The sequence below is a fragment of the Saccostrea echinata genome, unplaced genomic scaffold, assembly GCF_033153115.1.
Source record: "Saccostrea echinata isolate AGI-Se365-2 ecotype Australia unplaced genomic scaffold, CSIRO_AGI_Sech_v1 ptg000054l, whole genome shotgun sequence".
Taxonomy (NCBI): Eukaryota; Metazoa; Mollusca; class Bivalvia; order Ostreida; family Ostreidae; genus Saccostrea; species Saccostrea echinata.
The window spans coordinates 51,952,346-51,970,055 of record NW_026889803.1 but is presented as its reverse complement, the minus strand read 5'-3'; the positions used below and the strand labels follow the sequence as shown (position 1 = coordinate 51,970,055).

Below are 17,710 nucleotides of genomic sequence, written 5' to 3'. Positions count from 1 at the left end.
GAGAGAAAGTTTGATTCGGATTACATCGCTTTTTTGTAATACGTGAAGTGCAAATTGTGAGGTCAAAACACACTTCTGTTGACGTTGAAGTCTAGCTGAATCCCCCTTCCTCCATACTAGAATTTAAAAAATTACCGTAACAGATCAGAAATAAGTTCTGTCGTTGGAATGGTCTCGAAATTTTGTTGCCCTTTTGGCTAAGATTTTATTTACCAATAAAACCTTTCAACAGTCGGGGTATGTTCTCCAACAATGCCTCTGGATTATTTTTAAAATAAACGCGGAGAACAGTAAAAAAAGTTTATCTATATGACTGTAATTTCAATATGTATTTCGTTAATTTGAAGGGGAAAAAAACTGTTGCTTACAATTTAAAATTATTATATCTACATATTGAATTATTTTGTATTAGGAAAACGAACTAAATAGTACACAAACATGAATTATTTTTTAACCATTTTTCAATTTTGCTCATCTTTTCGGAGGTAAGTCATTAAAAGCAGTAGATTTTATATTATACTTTTGCTAAAATGTTTCGGAGGTGAAAAAACATAAAGTCTTACACATTTTTCAAATATACTCTTAGTAAATTTATACCCTGGAAACACATTGTGCCATCAGCCCCTCGGAATGTCTATTCATCAGTTTAGCAGATTTGATAAAAGAGTTGTCAAACTCGGTGGATAAGTGTAAAGCAATGTAATGAAAGCAAATTCATAAAGTCCTGTAAATGGAAAAAAATGTTTAATTTTTTGCATAGTTTCCTAAAAAACATTTATAGGAAAACAGACAAGGAAGAAATGCTTTGTGCATATTAAATGTTATATTCAATTCAATTTATTGACATTAACATGTTGGCAAACAGTCAAGATAACAAACCAAATGAAAGACAACAGAAAAAAAATATTATAATGGCTAGAGCATGCAAGACAAATCCACAGAATTCTTTATTGTCCATGCATATGTTTTCTTTGCATAAAGAGTGTATCTAAATATCTACACGTTTTGTAGTGTTATAATCGCATGGCTTAAACAATTTCTTTAATGAGATCAATGCCACAGTATTATTTAATCACTAAAAAATAAAATCGAAATAAAATACAAAATGTATTTAGTTTTCAACAAATAATTTACAAGCATAGTTTTTCCTTAGGGACTATTGATTTACTTTAGGTTCACAATTTATTAAAACTGCCTGTTTCAGTAAATAACGAATAACGACTCGTTCATTTTGTTTCGCATGTTTTCAAAGAAAATTTAACGTAATCCTGCAATTTATATTCAGTACAATTTAATATTTTACTATAAAGTTTTTCCGAGTTAGATGATGAGATTTTGCTCAATTGTTCATAGATCATGTCAACAAGTTTTATTTAACTTAAACGTATACGCCTTATGGGAAATTTTTAAAGCATTCAAGTGTAGTTTTTGTTGAAGATTAAAAAGCTTGTTTTGCTATGAAGTACATGTACAGCTCTTTTTCAAAGCTAACTCTTTGTCCTCTTGAAGGCCGATACTAAAATTGCATCATTGTTTGTGGTTCTTAATTCCAAATCTCTTAATCTGATATAGTATTTAAATATGTGTTCCTAACATAGATAGGAGAGTGTATAAGGACCAAGTTCAGCATTGTCTGCTTAATTTGATGCTTTTCTATGTACATGTGAACACCTAGAATATCTTCGAGAATATGAAATTGTGTGTGTGTGTGTGTGTTCTTGAAATGGAAAACATTCTGAGGATTAATATTTAATTCATAATTTGTATAGACATTCAGCATAATGCTGATATACTAAATAATTAGCTGCACCTCTATCTTCAAATATTTGGACTTATTTTTGGTTCTTTGTGTCACAACTTGGAAAGTTTCTGAAGAGTATTTTGTTGATTTAATTGTTGTTTAACAAGATCTGCTGCATGCACTCCGCACCCCCAGCTTAGACAGACACCATCTAATCCGTGTCCATAATTATGGACTACCTACATCAAAAAGTATATGTTGGAGCATCAGGTATGTAAATTTATTACCATTATTAACACACTCGAAAAAAGGAAAAGTTTATATTAAGAAAATAGGACAGTATTTCATAATTATGACAGAGCAGACAGGTATATGTTAGATCATCAGGTATGTAAATTTATTACCATTATTAACAAACTCAAAAAAGGAAAAGTTTATATTAATTAAGAAAATGAGAAGTATTTCATAATTATTAAAGTTAGAGCAAACATTGAGTATTGGACACTTACAGGTATATGTCTTCCTCTGATTGTGATAGATTCCACTTCCAGTCGTACACTCGATCTCCAAGGTCTCAGTCCTACCCAGGTACGCTCAATCTCGGCGTGTTTCAGCGAGGGAACCAAATTACAACATCGCTTTATGATGTCGTCATAATACCTTTGGTCTTTCTCCAATCTCTCTTCTCCACGCTGCCGAGTTCCGCCAAGAACAACATTGTCCTGACTATTTAAAAAAAAACAAGGTATGTGGATATGTGCATTTCAAGGCCATTTAATGCATTAATTCAGTAGGTATTCATTTATAATGGTAAACAAATCATAAAGTACCAAAGTATGACGTGATTTGAAGATTACTGGCTATTGCAAGAATTGGGGACGCTCTCTCTCTCTCTCTCTCTCATATATATATATATATAGAGAGAGAGAGAGACGCATCCCAGAGACTGACTTATTTGCTTAAGTCAAGATTTGCAATCTAAAAACTGCAATTACACACAGTTTGGCATCATTCCTGCGTTATTAAAATTTAGGCATATGTATGACAATCAATGTCAATGCGAGTGAATTAGCATGTACATACATCAGAGATCAAGAGATCACATTTGCATTAACACCAGATTGAACGTTTCTAATGACCAATTTGTATTTAAAATAACAATAGTTATATGTAAGACCCACTTAAATTTCTTTAAATCTATATATATGCAATACTTTCATGTAATGTGAGAATTCTAAAGTACCTTAATGTTATCATGCGCGGATCCAGGATTTTTTTTACTAGGGGATGGGGGTTGGGGGGTGGGTGGAGGGTTGCATACCCACTAAAAATAATCCACCACAAATATTTTTAAAAGTATATTTTTTTTTGAAAAGGAAATTTGTTCACACTCGAAAAACCTATTGGGGGAGGGGGGGGGGGGGTCAAGTCGATTTCCTAAACATATTGTATACATAATGACTCGTCTTACCATTTTACCAGTGGTCCGTGTTTTTCTTAGAGAGGAGGGTGTCAAAGGTCATATTTTTTCCTTATTTTACTATACAAATTTGAAAACTTTGAAAGTTCAATTAAGTGAGGGGGAATCTGGACCCCCCCCCCCCCTTGCTAGATCTGCGCATGATAATAATTTTATAAAATTTTATCTTACGATGTTTCGAATTTAAAACTTGCGCTGCTACACTTAAGATAGTATAAATGGGGAAAAAATTTCAGATATCAGGGATTTTTTTATTACTCTAGTTAGTAGTTACCCTGGGTAGATGTATGTATCACCGTTGTCGGCAATATAGAAGCTTTTAATCCAAGGCGCCTTCACCTGCAAAAGTATGTAATTACTGCATAACCGTATTCCTGTTATTTTAGTGTATTTCAACAATAATCGTGTTCTATCGCAAGTTAGGCGGCCACAATTTTACGTAAATAAGTTTTTCCCCCCTTTTTGTTCACGCTTTAAATTTCAAATGAGTAAACGTCCCAATTAAGGATTCAAAAGAACCCAAAACTTACACGAATTGTATGTCCTCGTATTGGCACCATTTCCTTATCCTTGAACAGTGTCCTACTTCTCAGTCCTGTGCAGTTTACTATGATGTCATAAAACTGTTCAATCTAATAAACATGTATTTTATGCGCTGGTTGCACATTCCATAATTAATTATTAAAACAAGGATGTGTTTGTTTGTTATTTGCATATTTTCATGTCAAATGGATTGGACGCAAGTTTCAAAAACTCTAACTGGTCACTCATATAAAAAATGTAGGTCACATTCGTATATCCAAAGTTTATGCATTCCCAGATGCAACAAATGGGTTGGTCAATGTTCGGTTTAAAATTACTGGGGAAATGGACGTGCTTAAGTTTTGACCTGTTTACGGAGATAAAGACAAGCATGCCATATATGGTTGTGTAGATAAATTATGTAGAAAACAATGGTAACGCCAAAGCATTTTCTCTGAAAGTGTAATTGACTTCGATTCTGGGGAGAGGGTACTTTATGTAATTCGGAGTTAGATATCTTGTGTTATTATTATACTATGATTAAAAAAAATATTACAGAAAAAGTGCCTGTGATGCAACTTCTAAGATTTATCAATGTATCTAACTTTTCTATGATCACTCATCAATAACATATAGGTCACATGCAAAATCCGCATTGAAGTATGTATCATCAGAAACACCATCAATGCAAGTTTGGTAAAGCAACATGGGGAAAATTTTGCTGAAAAACTTAACCTGATACTCATCTGGGAAATACTGGACACATGTAGTATCTGGAACCAAACTTCACATCTGTTTCGTGAACCTTAATACAAATACATTCTTATATACATGGATAAAAAAAAAAGCCCTTTGCGACAGAAGCAGATTACACATCTGCAGGACTTCATGTCATTTGCAAAAAAAAATTTCGCTGCATTACGTAGTATGTACACTAAATATAGGAGGAGATCCATGCAATAACAAACTTACATTTTAAACCTTTCCCTTTTAGGCCTTCGGAAATCCTTGGGCCGAATCGATGTTCCAAAAACTACATGATGGGGCGAAAAGACCCCCTACTGGGAAAACAAGCAAATTCAAAGAATTGTGGTCCCACGCTTTCGGTGTCTTAGTGGTTAGGATGCAGTTATTTATGGCATATTGTAACTGTCTTATTTGTGTTTTCTGTCTTGCCTGTGCATCATACAAAAAGACCACAGGTACTTGTGGACAGGACCCCCACCCCAAATAATCGTTCCACACAAAAAATACCCCACTATACTAATGTATAGTGGGGTATTTTTTGTGTGGAACGATTATTTTGGGGTTTTCACGATTTTTTCCTCTGATACACACGATGAATAAGTGCAATAAATATAATTTGTGAAAAAAATGTCCAAGTCCCGGGGTTCAATATCGGGGGGGGGGGGGGGGGGGGTCCTGTCCACAAGTACCTGTGAAAAAGACATGCTATGATTTTTAACCCCATGACCTTGACGTTCAAGTTTAACTAATTTTCAAAATGTTTATCATTTCTGATAACTTCTGAAGGAGAGAAGATATGGCATTTATAATTGACATGTGCATTACATGACAGTACGTTTCTAAATGTACTAACTTTTTTAACCCCATGACCTTGACCTTGAAGTATGAATGTCAATTTTATATTGCTGATAACTTTTGAATGAGAGAAGATAGAGAATGTGCATTATCTATGATAACATCTTTCAGAAAAGTATATCCTTTTTTACTCATGACCTTGACCTAGAATTGGCTATAACTTTTGCTCAAGAAGAGATGAGGCTTTCATATTTTTTGACATGTGCATTACTTGTGACAAGATCTTTCAGATTGTATTTTGATATCTGACCTCAAGATCTTGATCTTGAAGTTTAATGCAGTTTTCAGAAGCTTGAATCTTTGCCATAACTTTTATTAATTCAATAAATATCTTTTTGTGTGATGGACATACAAGACAGGACATACAAGCAAGACAATTACAATATGCCACAAATAATTGCACCCCAACCACTAAAACAAAGAAAGTGGGGGGGGGACCATTCTTTGAATTTGCTTGTTTTAAAGATAAATTCTTTTAGGATTATGAAAGGGAAAAGCCATGTGGAATTAAGAGCCATCTGCCTTCCACTTAGTTTCACTTACCTCGTTAATGTTGTAAAGTCTCTGACGAACTATTTTCCCACCCTTCTCTCTAAATCTACAAGTTTGAATAGAGCCTTATTTGGGGGAATTCAGTAAAAAAAATACATTAAATACAAAAATTACACTGATAAGTATAATCAAACAAGATGTGTTTGTGAAACACTGATGTCCTCGAATGGCAACTCATAGCAAAGGTTAACGTTCTCAAATGCAAGTCAAACTCCAAGATCAAGAGATAAAAAATGTTGATACCCAAAGAAAGGTTTTGTCACAAGGAATAAATGAAATATGAAAGCCCTATCACCAAGCATTCAAAAGGTATGGGCAAGGGTTAAAGGTTTTTTCAGAAGTAGGTCAAACTTCAAGATCTATATCAAAAGGTCCAATTAAATTGTTTATACCCTAGGGAAGATCTTGTCACAAGGAATATACATGCGAAAGATGAAAGCTATAGCTTCAATCATTCAAAAGTTATGGCCAAGATTAGAGTTTTTTATAAGTAGGTCAAACTTTAAGATTAAGGTGAGAAGGACAAAATTGTTTGTACCCAAGAGAAGGTCTTGTCACAAGGAATATGCATGTGAAGTATGAAAGACCTAGCAGCAACCGTTCAAAATTTATGACAGAAGGTGAAAGTTTGGTAAAATTTTGCAAAGGTGGGTCAAACTCCACGGTCAAGGCCAAGAGTTCAAATATGTTAGTACCCAAGAAAGGTCTTGTCACAAAGAATATCCATGTTAAATATGAAAGCCACAGTTCCAACAGATCAAAAGTTAACGACAAGGTTAATGTTTTTGCGGACAGACAGACAGAAGGGCGGATCAAAATCTATATGCCCAAAAAAACTGACTTTTTGCAGTTGATAGCTTTATGTTTGGAAGTGCTGAGTACTATTACAGACAGAACTTACTTCTTCATGAGCCATGGCAAGTAACGTCGACATTCTACCATCAAAGTTTCCGTCGCCCAACCGTATCTATGTATTGTAAATAATAAAACGTTGTAATAAAAACAATAATTTAAAGGTAAGATATATACTAGTTTATCATTTGAATGTGGGTATTTTACAGTCACTGATATTAGGGCATCAATTTACGTGTATTGATAACCACTTTTCATGAATCAAAGTTGTTTAGAATTAAGCTTGTGTAAATACAAACTACATGTATCACTGGCTCTATCTTACGTATAATTGCCTGGAAGTCGTTTTAGCTCTCTCTCGGACAATTTACGATATGCGTAATCAAACTTGCTGTGGAATGGAGTCTGAAATGTTCAAACAATTTTATAGTACAGGATTTTGTTGGGGTTTGTGTTTGTTTTTTTTTTGGGGGGGTTGGGTTGGGTTGGGGGGGGGGTCTTTTTGTTTATACTTTAATCTTCCCGTTAGACGTAATATGCTACGCCGATTGTGCAAATAGTATTTCAGCACAAGCAACAATCAATATATACAGAAAATCAAGAAATTACACATTATGGAAAAATGAAAAAAGAAACAAGTGAACTACATGTATACAATAGGCGACACGCGCAATCATCGTAATATTAAGCAAACTAATCTCGGTTGAGATAATATGGATTATTATACTCTACTGATTTTTCTCTATATAAAATTAGATCGTTAGATGTGAATAATTCCCTAGAAATCGCTGTGAATGGACAAATCCCCGTGTGTTAGTCAAGGGAGCTAATCCCTGTTTCGAAAGCTAATTCCCGGTTATCCGTACTCCTCTAAGATTTACTTCTGTATCGGTATAATAAACAGTAAAAAGTATATCATTGAGGGAGTTAGGAATTCGAAGTTTCCAGTACCCCTCGACCAGGACTATTTCCCGAGGCGAAGCCGAGTGAAGTAACCCTGGCCTTGGAGAACTGGAATCTTGCCAACTCTCTCAATGATAAACTTTAACTGTATACTAAAGCCTTCACCGAACAGTCAGTCTAAATATCTATAGGCTAGCCCAGTCGAATCTCATTCAACATTAATTTAACACGCAAACCTAAATGCGCATTAGTGAAAAAACAAATATTGACAAATTGAAAATGCTTGACAAATATTCATAAGAAAGTTAAACGTACAATGTATGTAACATGTTTTTCACTATATTTGTCTATTAATCTGCTTTTGCGTGCTTTCTTTTGTCCTTTATCAATAACTTAAAAGAAGCAGATTAACACAGGTACAACTACTGTAAAACACTTTTTATTCGCAAGAACTTTATTTTTGCGTAATTACGCGAGGGGACGGTTCGCTCGCCAAAATTTCATTCTAGCGTATATTTTTATTAGTTTAGATTATATAATCAGTAACCAGAATTCGTGAACATTTTGTCTCGCTTATAAATACCCAATACCCATCTTGCGAAAATAAGGTGTCACGAAAATTTGGTGATCTACAGTATTTCCTCATCAGTAAGAAGTAGACAAGAAGGAAGTACATGGATGGTCTATATTTATGATTATTATTAATTAGCTTTCTAGACCTCTTGGCCGCAGGTAAACTTAGTCTAATTATAATCACCTTTAGTGGAGCACATGGCTCAGTTGTCATAAGAGTTTGGCCAGTAACCTGGTTCAAGCCCCGTCGTGGTCACTTGATATGTTGTATTGTGTCCTAAGACAAGGCACTTTATCTGCATTGTCTCAGTCCACCAAGCTGCAATGGGTACCGGCTTGTGCTGAAGGTTAACCTGCAACGGCTGGTGTCTTATCGGGGGGGGGGGGGGGGGGTGTCAATGACTCTCATACGCCTAACACCACAGAAACCGGATGTAAGCCTCGTGGTTCGAAAAAGGATTTTTAAGAAGGCTGGGGGGTTGTGGCCATTTTCAGACTATATTGATCTCCTTTAGAAGAAGAGCTCCATATAAAGATATACAAAAAATGATCAAATTTTAAAACCAAAATTTATGAAATTTTTCTTTGCCAAATGAAAGTTGACAGCTTAAGATATCATACCTAAAAAATTAAGCTATATCTGATGGTTAATTTGTTGACCCCCCCCCCCAAACTCCTTAAAACTCAATACCATCACTATTAGTTTACTCATTAATGGAGTACCCCCCCACCCCCCCATAGACACACACTTACACACCCATCCCAGCTAAATGCGAAAAATTATCAAGTAGCAAATCACAACCATTGTTCCCTCTACCTACATGTAGTTAAAATTATGGAGCCAAGGCCCCTCCTCATTGAATAGTCATCAAAACTGGATTTCATACAAGTACATGTATGTCTTGAATCTAAAATATATGATTAAACGTTTGTAAAAATAAATTAGATGTCATAAAACAGTTATACCCGCACGCAAGTGTTCGCCTCTAAACCACTTCGGACCTGTTAACTAGCAAAGAACCATAAATAGAAACAATTTTTTGTTTGTTTCTCCCTTCGAGAATTTTTCACTCATATTGCGACGCCACTACTTGCCGGTGGAGGGCTGCAAATTTTCTATATGTGCAACATATCAAAAATTGACCCCCGTTGAAAAATGACCTCCCCCCCCCCCCTTCCCAACAGAGTGATACAAGGTTTATAAAAAGGTGATTGATGATAAGGTTTGGTTCTCAACGTTTAATTCTCTTGTGTTTTTCTGACGAACATTGGAAGAACACGCAATTAAAATGTTATATAAGATCATAACATGCGTTTAGATCTATTATACCTATTTGGATATTTTACTAGAGAAAGACACTAATGGCAAACTAACAAAAAAACTATGATAAACATGATGACTTCAACTTTTCTAATGTCCACTCCTCTTATTTATGTAGCAAAATGTTCATTATTTCATTATCACCTGCATATTGAGTTTATGTCTCCCAGTTTATTCAATACGCGAGAGCATGTTCTACTTATGAACAATTTCTATAACGAGGCAAACTATTGACAAATAAGTTGATAATGCAAGGATATCAACAGTCTCCTTTTGTCAAAAATTCGCAAATTTTATGGTCGACACAATGACCTTTTTAGCATATATATACGAGTACAATCTATCGTTAAGTCGAATGATGACTGACGTTTTTCATACAAATTGTTAGGCCATTATTTTCACACTGACTTGTTTACGGATTTTCCGTTTGCCTAATCATGAAAATGAGCAACAGCGGGTGTGACCGGTCGACAGGGGATGCTTTCTCCTCCATGGCACCTGATCCCACCTCTAATGATTTTTTAAAGGTCCGTGTTAGCTCTTCTCCAATGTAATGTTTCGATGGACATTTGAGCTTGGTTACTGGTCGTTATCTTCAATTAAAATATTTCACCTATTGAATTTTAGCACACAATAAAAATCGCACAATAGGTACGTCACAGTGCCTATTGGTTAAAACTGTTATCTTAATCTTTCTCTCTCATTCGTTTCATATTTTGATAGTTTACTAATCATAAACGTTTGTTGCCAAACTAGCAACTAAACTATTGATAAACGGGATGATCTCCGAATCGACCACTTCTAACATGTTTTTAAGTACTAAAATTCTACAATCACCTGCATATGTATGTAAGTCTCTAACTCATTCGGTAGGCTAGACCATGCTCTGTATACGATCAACTTTTAAACAGGCAGGATACTGACAAATAAGATGATGCATCAGGGCTTTCAACAGTCTCATTAAAGTCAGCATCTCAAAAATCCATGGGTCATCATAATGACATTGTAAGCAAATACATTTATTTTTCCATTTTTTTAAATTTTGCAAGGTTACTAGTATACACTTAATAATTTTAGAATCTTAATAACTTTAACAAATTTACGAAAATCTATGAAGGCCATAGCATTTATAAATATGGAATATAATTCAATAATATGGTGCCATTGAAGCCCAGAAAAAAAATATATAATTGTTTGGAGAAAAATGTTCAGACAAATAAGGTTCTAACAAGTTTATTTTTCGTTCGGACGAACAAAATATTTGGGTGGACAAATAAGTTCTTCCTTCGTACAAATTGAATACACTTAGAAGAAAGTAGATTACATTGTTTTTTAATTGTTCGGACGAACTGCCAGGGGCATTTGCTTGGACAACTTAGCGAAGTATATATTTGTTCGAACAGATTTGATGTTTCTTCTTTATACAAGATTTATCATTCATTTAATAAAGGAGAGCAGGCATGAAAATCAAAGATAGTACATGTATAAAGCACATGGATTAATTGCACTTTGGAGATGAAATATGGATGTCTGCATGATCAAGTCTGTTTTATTGACTCCATCCCTTTGAGGTTTCTGGGGTTTAAGTTAAGTTTCACTTGCAGTTTAGATTAAAATTGCTTGTATCTCCACTTTTGTTTGCTATATATATAATAGATAATTAGTTAATGCTTTTTCTTTCGGTTTGAATGAAAATGTACCAAAGGTATCTAAAACACCACAGAATTCCTCTTATTCAAATTGTAAGATACTTTCGTTATATATCCGAAAATCACATGTTTTTACACTGTTAAAATCACTGACTTAACACTCAAATACTCAAACTTGATCAACAGATATGTCTTTCACTAATTAAAAAATTTCAATTGCCAATGACTACATGATTATTTTCAAGTGCAAATCAGTAGCATAAGAAGCGCCTTAGGCCAAGAATGCAACAAAATGGGATATATCAATTAATTAGTCTTGTACTCGTTGACCCCCCCCCCCTCCCCGATGAAGCATAAATTCAGCAAAAAATGGCTGTGAGAGAAGGCTATAGTTTTAAACGAAGTGTTTTAAAATTTTGACCCCCCAATTGGTCTGTAAAGTGTAAGAGGAGTTATGAGAATCAAGTTTTTGTGGAAAAATGTCAGCTCAAGTTATCCCAAGGATGAAAATTCTGAAATGTTTTGCACATCTACACTAGGATACCACCAATCATTTTTCAAAAGAAGTATTGCTTTAGCGAAAAATGTAAAAAGAGGCCTGGGATCACGTTTTAAAAACAGAATCCATCTTTCTAAAACGTTTTAAACTGCATATATACTGCGTTAAATTCTTTAATTTCAGACTGGTGAAGAACATTTAATATGGGCCACATATTTACCTGTGCATATAATGTACAATTTGATAAATGCATGTTTATGTACATTGTTGGTAACTTTTGTGGCTTCTTAGCTAGGACCCAATACGAAGGAAAGGTTCATTTAAACCAAAACACTAATTTTCAAGCTTTACTGTACATGATAGCATGATTTTATTTTGATTAGGGACTAACAGATATCATATTCTGTATGAAGGCGGGGAGGGGGGGGGGGGGCTTAATTAACATCAAAGTACTCAGAAGTACAGAGAGCCGGGCTTATTTACAGAGTAGTGAACAAAGACCATTTACATGAAAAATACATTGTAATATAGCAGATAAATAACAAGAAACTGGAAGAATTTGTAACACAAAAAGGATATTTCTATTGCATATAACATTTAAAAAAAAATGTCCAAAAAATAAAATAAAATATAGTAAAAATTTAACAGCATTAACATTTTATCACATGCATCGTTCTAGGGTCTTATGCCACTTATAGAAGTAAATGAACATTCATGCAGCAAGGACAAACGTTTGTGCACGGATAGAGTCGTCGGGGGAAAAGGGGGGGGGGGAGTTTTACAGCAAGGTGTACATCAGGTCACGTGCATCAGTGTAGCCTGGTAACAGAACCTCTATTTATAGAATATGACGCAGACAGGGGAACCTGATGAAAACCTTTCGCATATTTTAAATATTAAAAATTAAATAAATAATTGATAATTAGAGGATTACCATTAATTTTAGTCACCCGCGTGGCGCAGTGGTTAGAGCGTCTGCTCTAGAGTCACGAGGTAAGGAGTTGATCCTTACGTCGCGGGTTCGAATCCCACTGTGGGACGTGGAGACCGGTCCTTCGGATGAGATCGTATAAACCGAGGTCCCGTGTCGCAGTGGGTGTAGGCTCGAAAAAGACCCCTCACTGCTCAATTGCCGTAAGTGCCGAGCATAGGAAAAAATTTGCAGCTCTCCAACGGCAAGTGGTGGCGTCTCCATATGAGTGAAAAATTCTCGAGAGGGACGTTAAACAACATACAAACAAACAAAAAACCATTAATTTTATCTGATTAAAAATTTCCTCAGTTTATTGTCTCAAAAGCGGCTGAGCATACGTACTATATTTTTACTCGTAATTTTGATTTGGCGGTGAGGAAGCAACACATCCGGTTGAACACCATGACAGAAGCCGGCTATGGCTCTACGAGCCCGGCTAAAAATGATCGTGATGCATGTTATTCTTACCATTGTCTTTTATGAAGTATTGACACAAGATCAAGTAGTGTATGCACTATGAGGGGAGGATGGAATTATTCCCCATCAGTAATAAATAAATTAAAAGTTATTGATTGATTGATTGTAGTTTTACGTCCCGTTCGAGAATTAATTAAATGTTATTTACAAGAGACCAAGAGCGTTAATGAATACTCAATGCGCATACTAATCACATGTGCAACCAACTGTTGGTGCATTAAATTGTTCGTGTATTTTTCACACATTGCTGCATCACGCAATTTTTTTTTTCATATACGGGTATTTAATCGAGTAAAAATTCATATCCGTATTATTTGTGATATGAAAATGTACAATTTTTGTGCAATGAAGTATTTTTCTTCATTTGCAAAAATATTGTCGACGCAAACGGCGTATTTTCCATTGATTCATGTAACTATGATAAAACTTTCCGGGTAATACGGAAACACGAATTGTAGTGACTCATGCGAGTTTTGCAGACGCTCAAACATGTATTGATTAGAAACGTCGTCTGCAGTGACTTACATAAACTATGTTTTCTTACCGGTTTCTCGGTTCTCCACAGCTGGTAACCATGGAATCTGTGGATTCCGGCGATATTGGCATCTTCAGATATACATATTCTGTGGTACCAATCAAAAGATTCTCTGGCCCAGCGGCTAAATTTATGAACAAAAAGAATATATTTTCATATGACATTAAGAATCTCGAAAAGTAGTTCAGGTAATTCTATTTTTTTTTTTTTTTTTGAAATGGTGATAAACCTACAATAAATTGTTGATGTCTGCATTTGTCCGCTCCGTCATAATCCCGAAATGACCTGCTGCCCCATCACTTGTTGTTTCTGAATCAAACTGATCAGCAATTATAGTAATATCCACATTTGAAACCAGCAACTGCACGTTCACAGCAGCCGACAGCCCTATAACTCCAGCTCCCAAAACACAAACCCTCGACACCATGTCGCCGAATGATTAGGTGGTCATTTAAAATGACCTCTTGAATAAGTCCCTACGATATGAATTAGTATGCAAACACTAAATACACGAAAGTATGGAAGGATTCTAACGCCACAATCAAATGGCTGTTTAGTGACATCTATACTACTACAGTGTATATTAAAATAATAGACTCGAATTTTTGGCCTTTAATACCGATAAATCGGAAGAGAACTGTCGTTTGTTTTATATATTTTAAACATCATTGGTACTTGAAGATTACCAATTTGTTTTTATTTTTTCTCTATTAAGCTTAAAATTCGCTAATTAATAATCAACGAAAATTCCTCAAAAATCATCTGGATTTTTTTGGATTTTACAATCTTGCGCGTGCGTATTACATTCACGCTAGATCACGGTGTTCAAATCAGTAATTTGTACTAAGTAGATATATATTTGTATATTTTTTATAGTTTTCTCTAATAAGAAATCATAAATATATATGAACAAAATATATAGCATATTTCCAATGAAAATTTACACTTATTTGTATTAATGTTTCTAAGTATATCCATGCAAGTGTGATATTGTGGCCACGTGGGTAATCATTCGCCATCTAGGAGACACATTTATTAAATGTTATTTATGTCTCTGGTCATCTCAACGGAGGCAAAAAGCTCATGATCGTAGGAGCAAAATTAATGTAACTACCCGATTTTATTTTATCCTTCCTTTCTTTTATGCTTTTTTGAGGGTAAATGGGGGGGGGGGGGGTGTGTTACAACTCCAGCTAGAATCACATCTTAGTGAAGTAGGCATTCTTTTTCCGCCAAAAATTACAATAACATTATTTTCATTTCTTAACTTTGAAATAAATCGAAATAATTAAATAACGTCAATATAACCGATATTTTCAATTTGAAATGTGTCTAAATGATTGCAACTTGAATTTGATCGCCATGTTTACTATTACCTTCACTGCTGAGATTTATAACTTCACCTCCAAAAATTTCATTAACTTTCAAAAAAAAGTGGGTGAAATATGTAAATTATTGTTATTGAACTTCGGTACGTTATATAGAAGGGACAGCCTGTTCTTCTAAATATGCAAAGGTTGTCGTGGTAACTACGCTTGATAGGTAGTCTGAAGTCAGCCCTTGCGGCCCGTACAGTTCATTCTATCAATGCTGCTAAAATACCGATTGTTTTTAAAATTTAATCCATGCATAGTAAATCTCAAAACTATGAGGTGGGACAAAATTAAGATCGTAAAAATATTTGTTCAATGATGAAATGAATTATATTTAATCGTAGCAAACAAACTTATGTTTTATTAAATCGCCACAAGAAAAAATACACCAGCGTGAAAACAAGTTGTCTTCTTCAGCAGCCATGACAGTTCTCATGTGATGTAATGACTTTTGATTGAAAACGTTTAATACTGCAGTAGATTAATTTTTGTTATCACAAAACAGATATATAAATGTTTATGAGGTATTTATTTTATTTTTGCTGGATTATTTACATGTACGTATGAAGTAAGAAAAATTCCCATATACAGTTCAAGATCCGCTCCCAAATTCTCATTGGCTGTCCCAAAATAAAATCGGTAAAGGTTAGTAAGCTTTAAAGTTTGCGGTAAACTCAGACTTTACTAAATATTATGGAAAAATTTATGCTCTGAAAAATAACATTAGAAACATTTATTTTAAAATGTTCCTGATTACATTGTATGATTTCAATTAAAAAATGGAAATGATATTGTATGATCCAAAAAGAGTTGTACCCCACCCCCAGGAAAAGGCTTTATTATTGCAGCAAGAAGTACCTTCAAATTCCTACTTTCCTACTTAGGATACCCTTGCTTGGCTTAATATCTAAGATAATGATAATTCATGTTTCCCATATATTTTATACTTAGTATACACAAGAGGCCCATGGGCCACACCGCTCATCTGAGCAACTATGGTCAATTACTCCAACCCAAACAGCTTTAACAAATCAGAAATATCTGTACAAATTTAGTTTTTTATATTAAGGTTTTTGATACATATTCTAACTTTGAGATTTTTCTCCAAAGATTTTCATATGTAAAATTTACAGTAAATATTCTGTTCCCCCCTCTCCCATTGTGGTTATGGTTACATTTCAGAAAACCTCTCTGGTCAAGTAGTTTTGGAAAAGAAAATTCATAAAAAAAAAAAAATACTCCCATGGATACCCCTCCCCCATTGTGGCCCCACCGTACCCCCAGGGGTCATGAAAGGTCATGATAAGATTTAAAGGAAATTGAGAATGCTTCCACATAAGTTTCAACATTCCTGGCCAAAAGGTTCTTGAGAAGAAGATTTTTAAAGATTTTCCCTATATATTACTTTGTAAAATTTCAACCCCCATTAAGGCCCCACCCTATCCCTGGGGGTCATGATTTTAACAATTTAGAATCTACACTACCTGAGGATGCTTCCACATAAGTTTCAACTTCCCTGGTCAAATGGTTCTTGAGAAAAATATTTTTAAATATTTACCAAAAAATTTCAATATTTCTTATTTATCTCCCCTTGGTAAAGGGCGTGGTCACTCATTTTAACAATTTTGAATCCTCTTCACATAAGGAATTGCTTTGTGCCAAGTTTGGTAGAAATTGACTTAGTGGTTTTGGAGAAGAAGTCGAAAATGTGAAAAGTTTACAGACAGCTAGACAGACTGACGACAGACAAAATGTGATCAGAAAAGCTCACTTGAGCTTTCAGCTCAGGTGAGCTAAAAAGTAAAACACACTACATTTGTTGAATCATAAAAGATGAAAAAAACTTTCAAATTGGTTAATATTTATTTCGAATTTTCAATAACTATAACAGGTTTAAACAGAACTGAAGCAAACATTTTGTTTCCAAAAATCGAATCAAAATTATTCAAAAACCGAGGTTTTTGTTTTAATCGAATCGATTACTAATTCAAGGATTTTTACATTAATTTTTATCAAAACAGACAGTCATGAGAGCATTTTCTTATATCATATATAAAGTTCATTTTTATTATGATCTCTTGAACAACCAGTATGTTTTTTTTTCAGGGGGGGGGGGGGGGTATTTGCAAGATAATCTGTTCTGCTTCACATCTGCTAAATTGTGTAAAAATACCAGTATAGCACATTTGTCCATTTTCATTTCTGCTTTTACAGATTATATACATGTCTATAACCTGTGTATATATAAAGTATATGTATTAGCAGTGCTTAATAACTCTTTTATTGTTGAGATCATATTTTGAACAAGTTGAGACCTGCAGTGTTAAAATTGTTACAAAAATTTTTACACCTTTAGTTTAATAACTATTTGTGTAAAAATACCAGCTAAACACATTTCTTCATTTTCATTACTTTGCTTGAAATGTACCAGCAGTGCTCATCTCTTTGTTGTTGTCATATTTTCAATAAATATCCATAATTTCTTTTATTAAAGTTTGGAAAGGTGAAATTTATGTAAGCTCCGGCGTGATTCGAACTCATGACTTGATTTATAGCTAACTGGGGGTCAAACCCATTCTGCGCTACACTGTTACGCAACAATTTTGCAACAACAAAAAAAATAAATAAATAAATTTAAAAAAAAAAAAGGATTATATT

At 34.4% G+C, this 17,710-nt stretch overlaps 1 protein-coding gene across 1 annotated transcript; it reads right to left on the bottom strand.

The window, feature by feature from the left end:
* Positions 1 to 814: 814 nt before the first annotated feature.
* On the bottom strand, positions 815 to 14,161 carry LOC133205582 (D-aspartate oxidase-like). Its single transcript, XM_061341423.1, has 9 exons — positions 13,913 to 14,161; positions 13,689 to 13,803; positions 7,075 to 7,154; positions 6,799 to 6,864; positions 5,889 to 5,943; positions 3,752 to 3,853; positions 3,496 to 3,560; positions 2,251 to 2,467; positions 815 to 1,980 (listed from the first exon to the last, which is right to left on the bottom strand). Exons 1-9 carry the CDS (start codon positions 14,104 to 14,106, stop codon positions 1,852 to 1,854), a joined length of 1,023 nt encoding a protein of 340 aa, XP_061197407.1. The 5' UTR covers positions 14,107 to 14,161; the 3' UTR covers positions 815 to 1,851.
* Between the last annotated feature and the right edge of the window lie 3,549 nt (positions 14,162 to 17,710).

What these genes read in the sequence shown, in the direction of transcription:
- LOC133205582 (XM_061341423.1), bottom strand. Translation starts at nt 14,106, where the DNA reads ATGGTGTCGAGGGTTTGTGTTTTGGGAGCTGGAGTTATAGGGCTGTCG. An exon ending in TACGAGGACATACAATTCGT is followed by an intron (nt 3,561 to 3,751) that starts GTAAGTTTTGGG and finishes ATACTTTTGCAG; the next exon opens with GTGAAGGCGCCTTGGATTAA. An exon ending in GATACATACATCTACCCAGG is followed by an intron (nt 2,468 to 3,495) that starts GTAACTACTAAC and finishes TTTTTTAAATAG; the next exon opens with TCAGGACAATGTTGTTCTTG.